Genomic DNA, 21,223 nt, shown 5'->3' with positions numbered 1-21,223 from the left:
GTTTCACAATGCTGAACAGCTGTCTAGCTGGCTCCTTCACTTCATCTCGAGCAACTATCTCATCTTCAGCCAGAAAGCGGACTTCTTAGATCTGACTGGTAAGCTTTCATTTATTCTCCTTGTGGATATGGAGATTAACCTTCTGTAGCCAGTGCATACTGTTGCTGTGTGTCGTGTCTTTTTATTATAAAAGATAATCTTGAGACGAGACTATTGCCAAGAGATTTTTTTCAAGTCCCGTCCTCCTCTCAACCATTTACAACCACACCCACGGCCCTCTCACCTCTCATTCGTGTGAATCCTTTTGTCACACACAGTTCCTGCGCTCTCAGCTCTTATACATTTTTATGTTTTCCTCACTTTAAGTTCCCAATAAAAGAAGACTTATTATGTCCACATCTCATTGAAGAATTTCATCACAAAGGGTTATCAATAGAAGAAATGAGTACATGGGCAATCCTAGCACCGAGAAATGATGAAGTCAAACAAATTAATGTGAAAATTGTCGGTTACATGGCAAATTGGTTAAATGCGTATCAGACTATGCTGTCGAACAATTCTGACATGTAAAATTTTAACAAGCGACAAGAAAGGTAATGTAGTACATCTTCCGCGGATAACATTAAACACCAAAGGAGATCTGGATATGCCATTCGGTATTAAAACATTTACAGTTTCCCGTTAGAATAGCTTTTGCGATGAAAATAACAAATCACCGGGACAAACATTCAAAAAAGTCGGTTTATTTATTAGAGAAAAAGAAACGGAATTCACTTACGGGAAGTTATACGTTGCATTGTCACGATTTAAGTCCAAGCACAGAATCAAAATTCAATGTAATATTGACGAAATGCTAATTTAAAAAATGGTTTTGACTGAAGTTTTACAGTAAAAGTGTAAGTTTAAAATGTTTTTGCACTTTAACTTCAAATTTCTATCATTTTTCTGCACTTCTTGATATGTTTCTCCCCCTCCAATCAACTTTTTAACCAAAAGTACGCTGTTCTTCTGAACAATGTCTGGAGCAACCCATTTCACTGACGATTGTCAAGAGAGACAGACATGCTCTCCAACCAGCCTGTGCAACTTTTGCTGCCTTCCTGCCTTAAATAAGGGCCAGAATTTTCACAGAATGAACGACCTCACTAGTTGAACTCCACACTGCTATTATTTTGAACAAGTCATGATTCAATTACACAGAATCAGCAGCATGCATGTCATGACTGTTGGGTCTGTTGGTTTTCTATTACTCTACTACACCTAACTAGTAAATTATTTGCCATGTAGAAACAGAATTTCAACCAAAAACGGTGATGGATCAGCTTACTGATGTTGGACTGCTATTATTTTGAACACAACTGTATATGCCAATACATAATTTGAAACCATTGCAAAAGATGTATATAATTGGTATTATTTTATTAAACACATGTACATGTATTATGAAATGTGACTAGTGCAGTAATGAATCAAGAGCTTTGTCTTTCTTTATATTGACGTCAGAGAGAGACAGTGCGCCATATTTACTGACTGGCAGGCAAAGCAGAAATACATAACATGTCAAAAAGAAGTAGAAGTGACTTAAAACAAAATGGTGGGGAGAAAGACACACATACACACGTTATTTACGCTGTTTCTTTGAGGCACAGCTACTATATTCGTGAAATTGTTTAAAGGAAAAAAAACTTTCCTGAGTTAATATTTCATATTATTATGAGAAAATACAGATTTTAGACTCTGCATATAAAATGAGTATACATTTCTATATGGCGCTGATGTTCAATCTTTAAGGTGTTTTACGAGCAGAGACAGACCTAGGATCACTTTTTGGATCACAAAAGTTAATCACCCCCAACCTACATATCAGTAAAGAGGAATTCAGAGCCAAATATTTAAATATATAGACATTTATCAGATTCCAGTTTTCACTGCACATCTCACAGATGAGTGCTGGTTGTTAACTGGCAACTCCAGACTAAACTGGTGAAAATGTGGCCTGGCTCTCCTGAAATGGGTTAACTGGGTTTGATGATGGACGGACTTAATCAGCTAATTTCTAAATAAGGATAAATACTGTTAGAACATTAGAACACTCTAGATGAGAACAGACCATTCAGCCCAACAAAGCTCGCCAGTCCCATCCACTTATTTCTTCCAAAAAAACATCAAGTCATATTTTGAGGGTCCCTAACATCTTACTGTCTACCACACTACTTGGTAGCTTATTCCAAGTGTCTGTGGTTCTCTGTGTAAAGAAAAACTTCCTAATGTTTGTGCGAAATTTACCTTTCACAAGTTTTCAGCTGTGTCCCCGTGTTCTCGATGAACTCATTTTAAAATAATAGTCTCGATCCACTGGACTAATTCCCTTCATAATGTTAAACACTTCAGTCATGTCACCTCTTAATCTTCTTTTGATTAAACTGTAAAGGCTCAGCTCTTTTCATCTTTCTTCATAACTCATCCCCTGTAGCCCTGGAATCAGCCCAGTCGCTCCTCTCTGGACCTTCTCTAGCGCTGCTATGTCCTTTTTGTAGCCTGGAAACCAAAACTGCACACAACTGTTACTGAGATATTGGTTACAGAAGAGCAAGAAACAGACCATCACCACAGATTACCAGTTCTACTTTACTGATCTCTTCTGCTTTTCCTGATGCTGTGGTACTTGTGTCAGAAGACAAAAGACAAATAATGGCAAAACTACATTTCAAAAATGTTTCAGATTTATTATTTTACGTAACGAGTTTTACATTACACTAAAACATTTTCTGTCAATAACCACACATAAACCTGTGCCATTCTTTTTTTTCCAGAGGAAGACCAAGATTTCATCGAGAAGCACAGGTGGCCTTCAAGGGTATACATGCAGGACCTTGCAAAATTTAGGCAGCAATTCTGTGTCCAAAAATCGTGCTGTGCTGTCATGTGACAAGGCTGCTTCCCTGCAAAATAAGCACAACATGGTTTTAGTCATGCAAAAGTATGTCATCTGCAAAGACAGTACTTACAATACCATAAATAAGCAGTTTTGGAATACTCCATCATGACAACACTTAAGGATATGACGTCAGCCGCCTCCCAAGTTAACACTGAAAGCTGTGCATGCTGACCACTATATTTATTATTACTACATTTTTAAATTAACATCTATTTTTATAAGTTGAAATCCAGGTGTGCTTTTAATCCCCTACCACAGTAAAAACAAGACAGCACTCCCTTTTAGAAGATTCAGCGTAGACTTGAGTTTTATTCCAGGGAAGTGAGCACAAATGTATGGAGTGTTTTGAAGATCTAGTCAGGTCTAATCCTGTCCGTGGCAATCTCTAGAAATCAAATGCCTGGAAATGTTGTGGGTTAGTTTAACTTGGGCCAGTGTTAACTCCTAAAAATGTGAATAACTAAGGCAACGTAAGACATTACAGGTGCTTGTCAAGAGCTATACAGTATACAGTATTTAAAAATCTCAGCCTTTGCACAGAACAATACAACTCAGCCCTTTTGAGAGGTGTAGAGGAGCAAAGCAAAAGTGATGCTGCCACCTCCCAGAACCCCCCTGTTATTTGGTCCTTAAGCGGCTAATGCAGGTACAGGGTATGGTTTGAGCCAATCAGAGCTCTCGAAGGAACGTCTTTTCTGTCAAACTGCAAGTGAACCAGTGTTGCCAAGGCCGTGAGGTATTAACGTTTTGCTTTTAAATCTTCTAATGCCAATAGCTGCTGAAAGGAAATGGAAATGTTATATATCAACAGCTCTAGCTCTCATGTTATCTCACTGTTACTACTCAGGTGCTTTCAGGGTCCTTCGTCCTTAACATTTGGATTTTTAAAAACTGTCCTATACCCACGAACACCACTAGTTTCTCTCAGATATCTCTCCAGTTATTTGTTAGGTGTCATCCTACTTTTTAGGACAAATTACATTATATTTGTTTTTTCTTCCCTGTTTTATTTACCTCTTTGCCATTTTATATTCCTTGTGTATTTACCAAGAAGCCACAACAATGACAGTTTAGATCAGATCCTGGACGGCTGTAGTGGCTGCAGGTTACGTAATGATACTTCCATTATTGCTGTTGATACCCGTATTGCTCAAGCACCATTTTTTGGCTTCATTTTAGCTGCCTTGCTTGTTATGATTCCCCCAACCTTAATTGCTTATTTTAGTCTTAAACGGCTGCTTGTAATGGCTTCTTATTCGCAACAAGAGGCAAATGACAAAGGAAGCAGCCGTTCTTCATCTGACTTCTTTCCATTTCCACCTGTGTGTTTTCATCGTATCTGACTTAATAAAATGTTGGTGAGAAACTGAGAAGAAAAAAGTGAAGGACTGAGAAATACTAATCAGAATCGGGCTGTAAATCACTCAAATGATATCACTGGGAAGAACATGGCAGAATGAAACCCGTAACAAGCCATAAAATTAAATAAAAGTGGTTGTTTTTGAGGACTGGTTTCTCATGAAGCATTGGCGTGGGGATAAAAACCTGCAGCCACTATGGCTCTTCAGGACCCCCGGTTTAGATGACTGGAACAGGACTGCAGGGAAATGTCGGGAAGTGTCCGAGCAAGTATTTATAGAGGAAGGTCTCATGTTAAGACGACATGCAGTTAAAAATGTAAATCTCTTTAAGTAAGCTTTAAAATGAAAAGGCTCCTCATTAAGCAGACATACTTACGGTCAGTTCACAGTCCCTTTGGTTTAGTTCTCTAAGCAGTCAAGTAGAAACCAAGACCCCACCATAAGTGACACATACAGGAGGGGTCTTTCCCGCTCCTCTATACTTGAAGTCCTTTTCTGGATGTAAATTATCAGGAAACAATTGTGCAGGCCCACTTGGACTTGATCAAATTCAAATTGCTATTGTTTTGTAAATGTCTTAATGCTAGCAATATGGAGAATTAAGAAAAAATTCTGAGTTCCTGTCATTTCAATGAACTTTGGGCTGTTTGCATTCTAATAGCTTTATACTGCTAACACTTTTTTATAAATGTTATTTTAAAGATAGTGGCATGCAGGTCCACTAAAGCATTTATTTAACAAAAATAACATCATTTTAATTATTGTTGATCTATTTATTGTATTTAAGAACTGAGTTAACTGCCTTTAAAATTTAATTTTTTCCAAGTGATAAATAAAATTTTAAACCATTTGAATACTAGACTGATGTTCTGATTTTTGTTTTTAATTTAATCCAAATGTCACACAGTTGCTAATATTATTTTGTATAAGAATCACTCTAGAAAATCTTTTAGAATGACATGTATTTGATTTATAATGCTAAAAAATGTTTATGTTAAAAAAGAATCCTGGCTAGGGATGCACCGATACCACTTTTTTGGAAAACGAGTACGAGTACTTGCATTTCAGTACTTGCCGATACCGAGTACTTAATAAAAACATGATTAGGTATACCCCATGTCTGGAGCATTTCCTCAAACACATGCGCTATAGCCTGGCTGGTGTGCGAGCCGCGGAATTGTTTCGCATGTAATATGGCTCGTTGCGGCGTGAAACTCTCGTCTATCCACTGGGAGGTTAGGCTAATTAGCGACACGGGGCTAACACTGCTTGTCCAAATATCCGTGGTGAAACTAAACGCAGAGGAGGCTTGCAGTAGGCTGTGGATATGTTTTTTCACGGAGTCGTGTAGTTTAGGCAGCTCCGTGTCAGTCATGTAGCGGCGGCTTGGGACATCATATCTGGGCTCCAGAACATGGAGGAGACGCAGGAATCCCACATTTTCTACCTCCGGGAGTGGCTGGTCACTCAATGCAATGTACTCAATAATTGCCTGTGTTATTTTCACAGCACGTGAATTGTCTTTGGACATTTTCTCTCGTCTTGCAAGAGTTTGCTGCAGCGTGGGTTGTGTTGGTTTAAAAGCGTGGGCAAACTCTTTGTACTCGTTGTCGTGTTGGGATTTTAGGTGCTTGATTAAATTACTTGTGTTAAATGCGCTACCTTTTGAGCCTCCTCTGGACAATTTCGCTGAGCACAATTTGCAGTCCGCCTTTGTTTTGTCGTCTTCGTTCATTTTGAAATAGTTCCACATGACACGGCTGACATGTCTCGCCTCGCCTTCTCCCCGCTCTGAGCTGCAGCCGGGGCCTGGGGGCGGGCACTCGGCGCCTGTGATTAACCCCTTACATGCCGCTCAAACATAGACATTTCTCAGACCGTGGTATCGGTCTCCGGTATCGGGGGACTTTTAACGAGTACGAGTACTTTAGAAAATGTGGTAACGAGGCCAATACCAGATATTGGTATCGGTATCGGTGTATCCCTAATCCTGGCATAGCGCTGCTGCCTCGCAGTTAGGAGACTCGGGTTCGCTTCCCAGGTCCTCCCCGCGTGGAGTTTGCATGTTCTCCCCGTGTCTGCGTGGGTTTTCTCCCACAGTCCAAAGACATGCAGGTTAGGTGCATTGGCGATCCTAAATTGTCCATAGTGTGTGCTTGGTGTGTGTGTCCTGTGGTGGGCTGGCACCCTGCCCAGGATTTGTTCCTGCCTTGTGCCCCGTGTTGGCTGGGATTGGCTCCAGCAGACCTCCGTGACCCTGTGTTAGGATATAGCGGGTTGGCCTAGTTTATGCAGAATGTGTCATAATATGCCTAATGCTTATTAACCACAAGCCACAGCAAGTCACGTGTCTATGCGAAGCGATACATTTTCAGTCGAGGCCCGTTTTCCATGAGTTCTCACTCCTGATGGACTGTTGTGTGGATCTGCTGTTTTCTGACTACCTCTTCGGAGTATGCAGTATATTTAGCATAAACTGAAAGAACTTAAATTGGTAAGAAGGTCCACCATATTCTGTCAGAGGGCAGTCATACTGTTCTCAGCGTTTATAAAGATGCAACCAGACACACAGCTGAAATTCATTAAAGGATAACCTCAATATTTTTCAAATCCGTTACTTCTTTACAATCATGGTGTATATTAATTTGTCGTATGAAAGTGCATTGTAAGTTTTTTTTACATTTTTAAAATGCCCGTTCTTGCAGTTTCACCTTCTTGGCTTTAATGTGAGCATCTCTTGAGCTCGTAATTCTATGTAACAATGTGTAATGGCTGACTCACTCTCCCAAACCGGCAACTACACCACCAAGACCCAGGGCCTGGCAAGTTGAGGACGTTAGACCCGACAAGCCTTACTTCTTCCAAATAAACTTCCCCCAACTGACGATCAAAAAATAAGCCAACAAACAAACAGTATATAAAATAATAAAGTGAGTATATATTGATAAAGAAATTAACAAACAATACATATATATATATCATACCCCAACCAACCCCAACATAACATTCAACCCCAAAAGTGTCCAGCGGAAAGTAATAATAAAAAGTGCAGTAGAAAGTAAATGAACAATACAAACTCTCCCTTGACCCCACACTGAACATGAACTCAATAAGACACACAGAAAGCACGAAACACACATAAAAAGTCCAGAAGATTTAACAAAAAATGGATAATGGTTATGACCCTGGGTCAGCTGGAAAAACAGTCCTACATAAAGTACACAGATGAAAATGATGGCTTGCTCCGTCTCACCGTGCTTGTCTTCGGTACGTGGGGTAATCCAGAGCCCCAGGGTTTTCTGGTGCAAAGCTGTTGTTGTCGGGTGTTGAAAGTGGCAGGTAGACAAAGGTGTGAATGATTTGAAGCAGTGCTTTCTCCTGTCTCTGTAGTGAAATGGCGGTCCAGTAGAACGAGATGTTTTTTTTTTCTTTCTATCCTTCCGTTTACATAGCCCAATTATAGTGAGGGGCCACGGTTCCACAGAGTTATCCTACCCCCCATTGTTTCCAGGGGAGCATATTTACACACACACAGACCATGTAAACAGGACAACGCTACGAAAGACGGAACTCAGCACAAAATACATTTACGACGACATTAGTCACGTAGCACCGATACAAATGAAAATATCCTGAGTAGGACTCGGATTAACTGATTTTGATGAGCTAAACAGCGTTATGCCAAATAATGTTTGGGACAACATTCTGCTGCCATCTTGAGGATGAAATCACATCATACTGCAAAATAATCTTGACTTTTTCTATGTGTTCTGCAACTCTAACATGATTCATCAATGTTCAAGAGAGGGGCACAGCTTTCAACAAAACACAATGGCGTATAAATGAAAAGCTGTAAAGCCAGCTTTAGAACAAACAGAAACTGAACTATTAGTTGAGTCAAGCAATAGTAATGATGACATTGTGAAATGGTCATGTGACGTTGACACAGATAGTGAAGTATATGCCACTGTACAATCAAACTACCATGGCTTACCTTCGTTTCTGTGAAGGTTCACCGTGAAACAAGTAAGTTTGTGCCAAAAAAGGTAGAAGGACAAAAAAAAAAAAAAGATGTCAGCCCCCTAAGCACTCTCCACAGTGCAGCCACTGTCAATGTTCAAGTCACAGAAATTGAGGAAGTCATGCAGTAGCCTGCAGTAATTCAATGGGCACGTCACTTGTGTGGATTCGGCACTGACCTTTTACCCTCGTGCACAAACAGCACAATAAATTACAAATATGCAAAAACAAAAACGCGTTTCTACTGCATTGACTGCAGCATCGGTCTGCATGTTGGCGACTGTGTCAAAGCATATAACGTAAAGAACATGTACCACATCAACGACAGTACAGTAGCGGACCCCCGATGTACCCGTCCTACTGTATTTCTCGATGTTTTGCTCTTTATTTGTTTCTGTTACACATAATAACATTTCTTCTTGTTGAAAAAAATTCAGCATTAAACATAACATTAAGGGGTCTCCAATGGTGTCCAAGGGGCACCAGTCCAAACATGCACTGAATATGTCCATTATTCAAATCAAGAATATCGCCAACTATTGATCTGCATGTTGAGATTGCATGCATGGTGTAAACATTTTTTTTAAATATATTTTTGTGAGATTCAGCTATTTTTAAAAGAAGACCAACTCTGCACTTCACCTCACTGCTTGTCTCCCTCCAGGGACGTGGCTTCCTCTGGCATTATCATTTTCATACAGTTTTCTCTTGCAGCTGTTACTGCCTAGGTTTGAATGGCTGTCTCTGTCCTATAGACCAGTGCTCCGCAACCTTTTCTCACCTACGACACACCAAAGTTCTTCCTAGAATTCCGCGGCACGTCAAAAGCTAAAATATATAGCAGTGGTGTAGCTAGGGTGGGGGGGGGTCTGCTCCGAGCGCCAGCTATTTAGGGGCGTCCAAACTACGGTACTTTCCTTTTTTTTTTGTTCCTTGAGGAGGCGCAAAAAAAAAATTTCTTTTAGCTTTGGGGCGTCAAATTTTTCACTGCCCCGGACAACATGAACTCCAATTTATTTTTCAGCTTTAGGGCGTCAAATTTTTCACCGCCCCGGGCAACATGATCTCCAGCTACGCCACTGATATATAGATATTAATTTAATACACAAATTTTACAATAAATTTTCATTTTTTATTATAAGTATACATTTATTATAAGTATACATACATAAAAACTACACTATATTTACTTTTATGCAATCTTAATAATTATTATAACATAATGACTGATTAATGTGATACCTGCGCTTGTTTCAATGAACACAAAAGTTTTATATTCGGCTTAATATTTGACTGCGCAACCCAAAGTTCTTGGTCAAGATCTTTTAAGCATGACCGCTTATCATTTTTAATTAACAAAAGAGTTGTTTGTCTTTTTTGGCATAACTGGGATGGTTTGAATTTAGTTTACTGGGTGCCATTGCCTCGTTTGATAGCTGATCGCCGCAAATGATGCATTGTGGCTTTGGAGCCGTTTCGTCACCACACCACGAGAATCCATATCGAATGTAGTCTTCGTTGTACTTCCTTTTCACAATCTTCTTTGTTTTTTTTGCAACACTTGTGCTGGGTTCTTCATCATCTGTATGTGAAGACGAATCTTTTCCATGTAAAAATGTATCCATATTTAAAGGGGTATAAAACTAAATATGAATCACACGAAGAACGTTAACCATACACAATTCAGCAACACAACTAATAGTAATGAATGATAACTACTGTCGCAAGACGAGTGAATGCGATGTAGCACGACTAATATATCGGCTTGAATTGAATCTAGGTGAGGGCATGGAACGCTCTGCCTATCAAAGCATACTATGGAGTTGTCTGGCGACTACGTAGGGCCTACATCGTAGGCGCCAGGCGATGAGATTTATTATTTCAGAGAAATGACACATAAAATTATGAAACCTTTAAAAGGCTATTTACGCGAATATTTCATTGCACGTATTCTCGTTATTGTGTTTCTAAGGAGGACTGTTGACATATTATTTAGTTAGAAAATTGTCTTATTTGACCGCGTCACACCTGTATCGGCTCAAGGCACACCAGTGTGCTGTGGCACACTGGTTGCGGAGCACTGCTATAGACAACTAGGCAATAATCACTGAAAAAATGTCATACAATCGCACTCTTTCACTACATGTGATAAAGAAGATCAGAGACCAATCTGATGAAATGTCAGCATTCCAGTAATTTCAGTCTTGGACTACTGAAAGCATCTGCAGCAGAGGGGCAACTTGTGAAGTCTGTGAAGTCCAGGCTGCGCACAGCCCCAGTGGAAGAGCTGCATTCAAGGGCTCAACTACAGCTGCAGCGCCCACGGAACCCAACAGGGCTGCACTAAACTCCAGCTCCCATGGAGCACTGCAGGATTCCAAGGCACTGCTGCCACCTACTGCTCCGGGGGAGGTAATGCTCTGGATAGGCTCCTTCCCCCGGTCCTTCCAGTGTGGAGGTGTCCCGGCCAGGCAAGGACCCCAGTCGTATGCCACAATACATAAAAGCCTGTTGCAGGTCACTGTACGATGGAAGACTTCACCAGCATCAGTGTGTGTTAATGCTATGAGGATGGTTAAAAATTGCTACAAATCAAAATCCAGAACTATTTCATCAGATTATGCACTTGAACAAACGTCTACCAACAAGAAACAGTGAAAAGTTACTATTTAATTTTACTCACTCAAAAACATTGTCAAGTCGTTCTGTTTCTGCCACACTGACTCAATTTACATGCACACAAAAAAAACATCCATTTATGTGCACACGTCCACTTATTTAACTCTTTCAGGGCTGATGTCGACTTTTGTCAAAAGGAGGGATTGACATTACGTTTTAGTTGGACTCTGTTTGCTAGTCAGCTTCATTGGTTTGACCAAGATTCCTTGAACTTGCATGAGTACCAAGGAGGAAACAATGGCAAAAATGGCATTGACATCTGGCAAGAGATTGAAGTGAATGCGTAAAGCAAACTATTCCATGGACAACGTTTTGCATTTCATCGCTGAATTCAACTCTGACTTGTCGGACTCCAATTTTGATAAGTAATCGAAAATGAACATGATGTACCAGCATCATCAGTCCCCCATCTGATTGCGGTGCTGAAGAGGTTCATGGAGTTGACGTGCATATGGCAACATTGGTATGGAAGGAGACACGGGGAGAACATGCAAACTCCACACAGGGAGGACCCGGGAAACAAACCCAGATCTCCTTACTGCGAGGCAGCAGCGCTACCTCTGCGCCACCGTGCCACCCCACAAGTCTTCAGTATTGAGAAAATCCACCATGAGGGAGTGGACAGGCACAAAGCAAAACGAATGAACAGAAAGCGTAGGGACTGTCTTTAACAAGCAGATTCCACCCGCCATTCCTGGACAAGGTGTCATTACATCATACGGGAAACTTTTATACACACCGAGCCATTTTGGAACTGCCAGTTAATCAGCACTTTTCTGGGATGGGGATGTCAACTCTACACAATAACTAGAGTGAGATTCTGTCCAACGCCTCTGAAGCTGTGAGGCAGCAATGCCACCCTGGCAACAGATTCAACAATCTGAAATACATATAAATTGTGGGGGTACAAGAAACTCCATCAGCAGTAAAAGTTAAATTTAACACTCTGCATAATGTTTTTAATTATTGAAGAGGTCAGTATATAACTGAAATAGGATCAAGAAATACAGATGCTAATCAGAAAGATGGTACCTACCAGATACGCACTTGTATCAGTTCATAGCTCCAATGGCTTTCAGCTTCCCTTCCAACTGTCCTCTCCTGTCTAGCTGATCCACATCATCCCCACCTCCAATGCACTCTTCACCAATAAATACACGTGGAACCTGCAGACAATGCAAGAAAGAACGCACACGTGTTTGTTAGTTTCTCTTGTTGCCACTTTGAAAGCTGTGTGGATAGAATTTGGGCAGGATATCTTTAGTACTAGGGTGTTGTACCATGTTAGCCATTACAAATGTAGTGAGACGTCAAGCAAAATGACACCTTTTATTGGCTAACTTAAAAAAGATTACAATATGCAAAATATTGGCTTTTTCGTTAGCCAATAAAAGGTGTCATTTTGCTTGACTTCTCACGGCAGGATATCGTTAAATTGGTTGGAACTCCGCAAATCATAGTTTTTAACATGGAGATGGTTCCACTGTATGGGTATTTAAATTGCATCAATTTCCCAAAGCTAATCATTTCAATAAAGGGGCACACAGGGTCAAAGCCAATTCTGTTAGTACTGGACAGAGGGCATAAACACAGATGAAATGCCAGTTTATTGCAGGGCACACTCTTACACACTTCAGTAGGCACTCATAACAGAGTAATTAATTGACCATGCATGCCGTAGCAAATGGAAGCAAGGGTCAGGTCAGGTTGGGGAACATGCACTGGTACAGCGCATTGCCGCACCCACCACACGGATCCTGGTTGGCAACTCCCCAGGCAGACACGTGGCCTAGTCCCACCCCCCAGAAATGCCCATCTATCTGCCATAGCCAGGCCCAACAACTAGGGTCCTCAACAATGAGGATCCTGTGAGCCGGATTACCCTCAGGGTATTGTGCCACATGGCCGTAGTGCCCTAACTGACGCTCCCTCACAATGCAGGTAATCTGCTTCATATCTGGGACTCTGTAAGCAACTGCTCATTCAACACAATGTCAAACTAGCGGTACCCAAGGATTCTCCGAAGAGACGCAGTACCAAAGAAGTCCAGTCTTCATCTCAGATCACTGGAGAGCGTCCATGTCTCATAACCATACAGCAAAACAAGAAGCACCAGGACTCTAAAGACTTGGACCTTCGTCCGTTTACAAAGATATTGGGAGTGCCACACACCCCTTTCTAGTGACCTCATGACCCCCCATGTGCTCCCAATCCGTCTACTGACTTCATAGGAAGAGTCACCAGAGACATGAATGTCACTGCCAAGGTAAGTAAACCTTTCAACGAGGCCGACATTCTGTCTGCAGACAGACACACTGCCAATGACTGTGCCCAAGATCTTGGATGTTGGTTTTTATCGAGGACTCTCACAAGCCCAGACACTCAGACTACTCACTCAATCTCTTAACAGCCCCGATCAGAGCCTCCATTGACTCTCCTCAAGGGCACCCATCAACCAACGAGCAAAGTTGCAAATAAAATATCTCCCACACCACGGTAGGACTACACACTGAGACAACAGACTAGGCACCCAGAGACAGCCTTAATCTGAGTCTCATAATACACCCAGTGACAGGAGTGAAACCATCAGAAGGAGCCGATCTGCCACAGCAACAGCTACTTCCCTGAGTATGACAGCCATCAGAGCGAGCAGACCAATAAAAGACCCATCTACAGAGATTTGGCCAGTCCCAGGTCTATGCACCTCAGAGAGTGGCACCAGTGAAATGTGAAGTTTATGAAGCTCTTCTGACAGTGGAGAAAGAAGATCATCATGTTGGAGAGACAAGATGTTCCCGAGCACTTCAGTGCAGCAGGCGACACCTCAGCACCACACCAATTCCGATCCCCAACAGGCCTGACCATATTGGCTCTCCGACGGTGTTGACTCTTCCGGGGATGAAGCTCCTGAGGGCTTTCCCCCATCCCATTCACAATGTGAGCAGCATGTCTATGGGGGGCAGCAGCAGAGCTACTCTCGCGTAGAGCAAAAAAGGAGTCCTGTCTGCCGTTTTGAAACTGCAAAATGTTTTTACAGTGGCTGGAGTGCCAGTCCTGCTGCCAACCCCCAAGATTTTCATGTCAGTTGGAGGACCGCTTGCAAAGCCAGATGCAGTTTAACGTCATACCCAGGATGTGATGGGGGTGAGGGATAAAAATGTCAGTGAGAACATTTAAAATACAAAGAGAAAAACCACTGACCTCAGAGCTAACAGGCGGTCAGGTTGACTGGAGCAGTACTTCCCATAGAAAGTTCTTATCGGGTGTCACTGGTTGCTTACGGGGGCATTTTGGGTTGGTGTTGGGGGCAGGGTCGGTCTTAGAGGTAGCACTGATAAATAATGAAATAACATTACTGATAAATAATAAGAAGAATGTATTTTTATACAGACACCCGTGACCCTGTAGTTAGGATATAGCGGGTTGGATAATGGATGGAAACTGAAATGTCTAATTTATTTAAGTGTTCAGACCCTTAATTCACTACTTTGTATAAATTTCTTTGGCAGCAAGTACGCCTTCTTGCACCTGGATTTGTGCAGTTTATCCCATTCTTCATGGCAGATCCCCTCAAGCTCCGTTACATAGAATGGGAAGCACCTGTAAACTGCCACCTTCCTGTCTCTTTGTCTCTTGGACTTTGGTTGGGCCACTCAAGGACAGGCAGACACTTGGCCAAAAGTCACTCCAGTATTATCAAGGCTGTATGCTTCGAATCTTTGTCATGCTGAAAGGTGAACTGTCACCCCAGTCAAAGATAGTGTGCACTCTGGAGCAAGTTTTCTTCAACGACCTCTGTATATTTAATTTAGCTGCCTTTATTGTTCCCTCAAGTCTGACCAGGCTCCCTTGTCCCTGCCGCTGAGAAGCACCCCAATAGTATGATGCTGCCACCACCATGCTTCTCCGTGGGGATGGTATTAGGCAAGTGATGAGCTGTGCCTTGTCTTCACCAGGTATAATGCTTGGAGTTTTGTCTCAACGGACTAGAGAATCTTTATCCTCACGCTCTCAATGTCCAGGTGGGCTGTCATTTACCTAGCTTCTGTCTAGCCTCTCTATCATAAATACCTGATTGATGGAGTGCTGCTATTCCAGTGGTCTGTTACAGTGACCACCGAGATCTTGCTGCCTGACCAAGGCCCTTCTTGCCCAGTTACTCAGTTTGGCCGAAGGGTCAACTCTAGGCAGAGTTCTGGTGGTCCAGCCAAGTCAGTTTGCCACAGGTGGTCTCCAGTAAAGTTCCAGATACATCTCAAGGTTAAATAAAGCAAAGCAAATGTACCTGGCCACAATTTGGAGTGTCACGGTAAGGGGTCTGAATATAAATGAGAGATGAGAGATTTCAGTTTTTAAAATTAGTAAACCTTTCTGAAAACATGTTTTCAATTTGTCATTATAGCTTATTGTGTGTAGACAGATAGGCTAAATGGCAAATTCAATCATTTAAAATTACATCTACAACACAATAAAGTCTGCACACAGTGCAGGGGTCCAAATACTTTCTAAATCCATTGTATTTGTTTGATTGGGTTGTGTTTTATTATTATGCTCCCTTTTCCTAACAGATGATTAAATACCGACCTAAACACCCACCCACTTGTGTTGGAAGAGTTAAAAAAGTTTGATGTTCAGTATTGATACTGGGTTTTGGACCTCAGTACCAGTACCAAAACAGTTTAGAAGCAAGTAACAAAACCCTCCGTCTTACTCTTACCTCTCTGGTGGGCCACATCATCATGTCTCACTATGCACTGTTTTCCTCGTGACAGCATGATGGCAGGTAGTATACAATGGTTACAGAAACAAGGGTTTGGGAGTGGTCCTCTGATCGCAACAAAGGAAGGGGGATGGGTTTTGTTTGGGTCAAGCAGACATTTACTTTGTGTTCCAGTTTTAAAATTTGGATAACCCTAATGCATACACAGATACATACAGTGGTGTGAAAAACTATTTGCCCCCTTCCTGATTTCTTATTCTTTTGCATGTTTGTCACACAAAATGTTTCTGATCATCAAACACATTTAACCATTAGTCAAATATAACACAAGTAAACACAAAATGCAGTTTGTAAATGGTGGTTTTTATTATTTAGGGAGAAAAAAAAATCCAAACCTACATGGCCCTGTGTGAAAAAGTAATTGCCCCCTGAACCTAATAACTGGTTGGGCCACCTTTAGCAGCAATAACTGCAATCAAGCGTTTGCGATAACTTGCAATGAGTCTTTTACAGCGCTCTGGAGGAATTTTGGCCCACTCATCTTTGCAAAATTGTTGTAATTCAGCTTTATTTGAGGGTTTTCTAGCATGAACCGCCTTTTTAAGGTCATGCCATAGCATCTCAATTGGATTCAGGTCAGGACTTTGACTAGGCCACTCCAAAGTCTTCATTTTGTTTTTCTTCAGCCATTCAGAGGTGGATTTGCTGGTGTGTTTTGGGTCATTGTCCTGTTGCAGCACCCAAGATTGCTTCAGCTTGAGTTGACGAACAGATGGCCGGACATTCTCCTTCAGGATTTTTTGGTAGACAGTAGAATTCATGGTTCCATCTATCACAGCAAGCCTTCCAGGTCCTGAAGCAGCAAAACAACCCCAGACCATCACACTACCACCACCATATTTTACTGTTGGTATGATGTTCTTTTTCTGAAATGCTGTGTTCCTTTTACGCCAGATGTAACGGGACATTTGCCTTCCAAAAAGTTCAACTTTTGTCTCATCAGTCCACAAGGTATTTTCCCAAAAGTCTTGGCAATCATTGAGATGTTTCTTAGCAAAATTGAGACGAGCCCTAATGTTCTTTTTGCTTAACAGTGGTTTGTGTCTTGGAAATCTGCCATGCAGGCCGTTTTTGCCCAGTCTCTTTCTTATGGTGGAGTCGTGAACACTGACCTTAATTGAGGCAAGTGAGGCCTGCATTTCTTTAGACGTTGTCCTGGGGTCTTTTGTGACCTCTCGGATGAGTCGTCTCTGCGCTCTTGGGGTAATTTTGGTCGGCCGGCCACTCCTGGGAAGGTTCACCACTGTTCCATGTTTTTGCCATTTGTGGATAATGGCTCTCACTGTGGTTCGCTGGAGTCCCAAAGCTTTAGAAATGGCTTTATAACCTTTACCAGACTGATAGATCTCAATTACTTCTGTTCTCATTTGTTCCTGAATTTCTTTGGATCTTGGCATGATGTCTAGCTTTTGAGGTGCGTTTGGTCTACTTCTCTGTGTCAGGCAGCTCCTATTTAAGTGATTTCTTGATTGAAACAGGTGTGGCAGTAATCAGGCCTGGGGGTGGCTACGGAAATTGAACTCAGGTGTGATACACCACAGTTAGGTTATTTTTTAACAAGGGGGCAATTACTTTTTCACACAGGGCCATGTAGGTTTGGATTTTTTTTCTCCCTAAATAATAAAAACCATCATTTAAAAACTGCATTTTGTGTTTACTTGTGTTATATTTGACTAATGGTTAAATGTGTTTGATGATCAGAAACATTTTGTGTGACAAACATGCAAAAGAATAAGAAATCAGGAAGGGGGCAAATAGTTTTTCACACCACTGTACATAAATCTTTGAAATCTTCAAAACAGAGAACTGATGAGGATTTATCTGACCATCCGTTTAGTAGTGCAGGGGTCACACCCTGGCTATTCTGCTTTTTTTGCCATGAATTCTGCAACTCATCCACCTTTGACCCTCATGAGCCACTCCAGGCCTAGAGTGCACCTGCCAGTAAATGACAATAGTGTAATGACAGCTGTTATGCAAAAACGTCATTGTAACCATAGGGATGATGTCAGTTTGTTTAAGTGAGTATGGCTAGAAGAATGCATTTTAACAATGGGAAATTATAGCCATACTAAGACAGCAGTTGACTCGCCAGATCCAAAACATGTTGCACCCTCCCTTTCCATAAGCCAGTTCCTGTCAGTTCACTCTGATATAGAACACAATCGTGGAAGTTTAGAAAATGCCCAGTTATGCAGTCAGTCGTTTAACAATACCACTTTAACTGCGCTTCTTAGGTATAAAGGCGCCACTGCTCTACAAATACATCAAAGGCTATTGGACATGCACATTCATTATAGCGATTTCAGTTTACAGTACTTCTATGGAGGATAGATTTTTATAAGAAGAGTGTTACATGTAATTGTATTTGAAGCATTTAACTATTTATGTTATAGTAATAAAATAATGATGACAAACATGCAGATTTTTTTAATCAGAGAGTTTGTGTATGATAATAGTTGCAAATTTTATTTTCTTATTTATTCATTTCCAAGGCAACCAACAACACCTGAAACACAAATGGTTGCATTACTTTTGTTTTTCCAACTGGGGCACAGGCAGGTGAAGTCCCTTACCTACACACAGTGTCACTGGCAAGATCTGATCCAACAACCTCAGGGTCTGAAGAACAAAGTCTTAACCACTGTGCTATAATATTTTTAGTAGCAGCAGTAGTGATAGATAGATAGATAGATAGATAGATAGATAGATAGATAGATAGATAGATAGATAGATAGATAGATAGATAGATAGACAGCCTACCTGCTTCTATATGCACTGTATAGAGTTATATATACTGTATTGATGGAGTGTAGAAATTAATATCAGGATTTTAAAAATTGATATCAGTTCTCCAAAGTCTGATAAAGTTTATGAATTTTGATATCAACATTGTTTAATTTAATCTCAGCCTTTCAAATTTTGTTATCAACATTTAGAATTATGTTCTTTTACTTTAGAAACCTCATACAATGAAAATTGATATCAAGGTGTTAAAGCTTGCTATCCGACTCCGAAAATGCACGTCTGTATGTTAAAAATCATGCAGTAATTTAAAGCTGAGCAGATGAAAGACATGCAGGTTAAGTGGATTGGCGATGCTACCTTTGCCCTAGTATGTAGCTGGGATGTGTGTTTGTGTATGCTCTTCAATTGACTGGTGACCTGTCCAGGGTTTGTTCCTGCCTTACGCCCTTTGCTAGCTGGGAGAGGCTCCAGCACCACCCTGACCCTGTTTAGGGCTAAGTGGGTTAGAAAATGACATATTGAGGTTTTTAAAATGTAATGATACATGCCTAAAATTAGATAATGATATTGCTAAAGTGGAGGTCAAAAAGTGTAACATTAGATAAGAAACATTAAAATCTTTTACACTGGGCAAAAAAATGACATACCAAACTTAACAAAAAAACAATTTTAAAACCTTAGTATTACTTTCCTGAAACGTGCTGTCAATTTTTTTAAAAATGTGACAGTGACTTAAAATACAGTCATTCACGCCTTTAAAAGAAGAACTAAATAAACTATGCTTTCCCACAATCAACTATGGCATCACCCTGAAGAACCACTCTGGCACCTGTTTATTTTTAATGGTGTCTGATGGAGGTCCATAGAGGGCTAGATCACAGGTTAAGCACCACAATTAGAAAATACATTTACATTTAAAAAATTAGGATCATTGGTAAAGAATTAATTACATGTCAAAAATTCCATCATATTTGTGATCAGCAGTCTCAAAATGGCATAAAACAACACCTTACCTGCCTATACTACCGATCCCCATCTTTTCAACTTTTTTGTGAAAAGGAGTAACTTTGACCCCTCACATCCCACTAGTGGGTGAACCCCTGGGGTCGGATGATGATGCATACACAACTTCAAGTTCTACTGATAATTTTTGCTGAAGACACCTATTGATTTACTGTTTATCATAAGGGTGCAATTTTTTGCACAAAGTATGATCCAAAAATAGCCTAAAAATGAGAGTTTTTTGGGTGTAAAAAAACAAAAATGGAGGGTGGGAGACCATAAAAAGCTCGACATCAAAACGCATCGAATATAGCATATGTAGGGGTTATGACTACAGAGTATTCATAATTAACTCTTCCGAACATAACTATGTAGAAAGGATTTCAACCGCTTGATCTTTAACGTTTAAGCCTTCGAAATCTATAACCACTCAACCTCATATCGCCATATCCAGCTGCAGCGATGTAGTAAGTTGAGATTTACACTGGTCAAGTGTACTGCAAATATTTAACCATTTTCGTGTAGTCCTGTCTTTTTGGAATCTGAATTCGGGTAGGTTCGTTCTTTCCCTTTTGTCCGACACTGAACTCTGACTTCTCCACCTGAACGCCACAATCTCTGAATCCGAAACTCGCATTTATACAGTCTGTACGATAACGCGTGAACGCAGCAGACATTAAGGAGGAAACTGCAAATTCCTTCCATATTCTGTCATCTAAAGTAGCCGCTTTACGTCAGCTCTGGAGTCGTGGGCTCAAGCAAGTAGACGGGGCGCGGAACAAGGCGGGAACCAAAGCAGCGTAACCAGATGCGGCCACACCAGCATACCACACGTACAACGGACAAAAAGTAACGGTACTGGGTAAGTGGAGGAAAGACACGGGTCCGTGATGAGTTAACTTTTAACTCCACTCACTGTCTGGACCACGGTTTGTAAAGCGTGCAGAAGCTACGCTAATCCCTGCGCCACCACGCCGTCCGTTTCCATATCTCCTTACACAAATGTAACTCACCGTCCTCGCCCCAGTTTTCTTCATTAAATAGTCCTGAATGCTGCTCACTTCCGGTAGATTACTAATGTCCACAAACTCCAGATGCCCGTTTTTAATATTGTACTTGGACAACACCCGCTTCGCGGTGACACAGTAAGGGCACGTCGGCTTCAGGAATACGACGACTTTGTTTCCGCTGATTTTCCCTTCTACAAACTGTTGTGCCATGGCTCCTAACTTAGTAAAAAGCAAAGACAAGTGAAGCGTCTAGAGAAGTCTTTCTTTTATTAGTGGGCGGGGCAAAGGCGAGCCTGTGTTATCCGCATTCGGTGACGCGGAAGGACACGTCAGGATCAGAAGGCTTCTCGCTGCAGAGCTAAATACACTGAAGTGCTGGAGTCGACATCGGGGGCGAGTAGGAAGGGGGGCAGGGGGGGTGGTGGTCCAGTCGCAGTGTGCTATGAGCTCGGGGTGATCCTGTGCTGATCTGTCTTAGTACGCAATTACGGTAACAGGACTAACTTTCGGGTATAGCGCCGTTGCAGTGTACCAGAGAGCTATGGATTAACTGCGGACCGAGACTAAGACACGAGGCTAAGGTTGGCTCCTATACTTGTTCGGTTCCGTTATATTTTCACACAGCTTGACCATACCAGTTACTTATTCAACATTATTAGCAATTTATCCCTTTGATAAATAACAG

The 21,223-nt window shown here is 41.4% G+C and overlaps 2 protein-coding genes across 3 annotated transcripts in view; one reads left to right on the top strand and one right to left on the bottom strand.

Annotated features, from left to right (window-relative positions):
* Window positions 1-4,385, top strand: part of rhobtb3 (Rho related BTB domain containing 3) — a 110,862-nt gene extending 106,477 nt beyond the window's left edge. The window contains exons 11-12 of the mRNA XM_028804772.2: window positions 2-98; window positions 2,814-4,385. Coding sequence (XP_028660605.1) covers window positions 2-98; window positions 2,814-2,929 — 213 coding nt within the window. The 3' untranslated portion in view covers window positions 2,930-4,385. The remainder of the gene's footprint in view (window position 1; window positions 99-2,813) is intronic.
* Window positions 2,819-20,817, bottom strand: glrx (glutaredoxin (thioltransferase)). 2 transcript variants are annotated; one of them, XM_028804771.2, is made up of 3 exons: window positions 20,542-20,817; window positions 12,046-12,164; window positions 2,819-2,942 (listed from the first exon to the last, which is right to left on the bottom strand). In XM_028804771.2, the coding sequence occupies exons 1-2, from the start codon at window positions 20,746-20,748 to the stop codon at window positions 12,051-12,053; spliced, it is 321 nt and encodes a 106-aa protein (XP_028660604.2). In that variant the 5' UTR covers window positions 20,749-20,817; the 3' UTR covers window positions 2,819-2,942; window positions 12,046-12,050. The 2 variants fall into 2 exon arrangements, with proteins under 2 accessions (XP_028660604.2, XP_028660603.2); XM_028804770.2 differs by having other exon boundaries at window positions 12,035-12,164; window positions 20,542-20,816.
* Window positions 20,818-21,223: the final 406 nt, after the last annotated feature.

This window comes from Erpetoichthys calabaricus, chromosome 7 (genome assembly GCF_900747795.2).
Source record: "Erpetoichthys calabaricus chromosome 7, fErpCal1.3, whole genome shotgun sequence".
In the NCBI taxonomy this organism is placed as follows: domain Eukaryota; kingdom Metazoa; phylum Chordata; class Cladistia; order Polypteriformes; family Polypteridae; genus Erpetoichthys; species Erpetoichthys calabaricus.
Note: the sequence above shows the minus strand (reverse complement) of the source record. Positions and strands in the feature narration are given on the sequence as shown.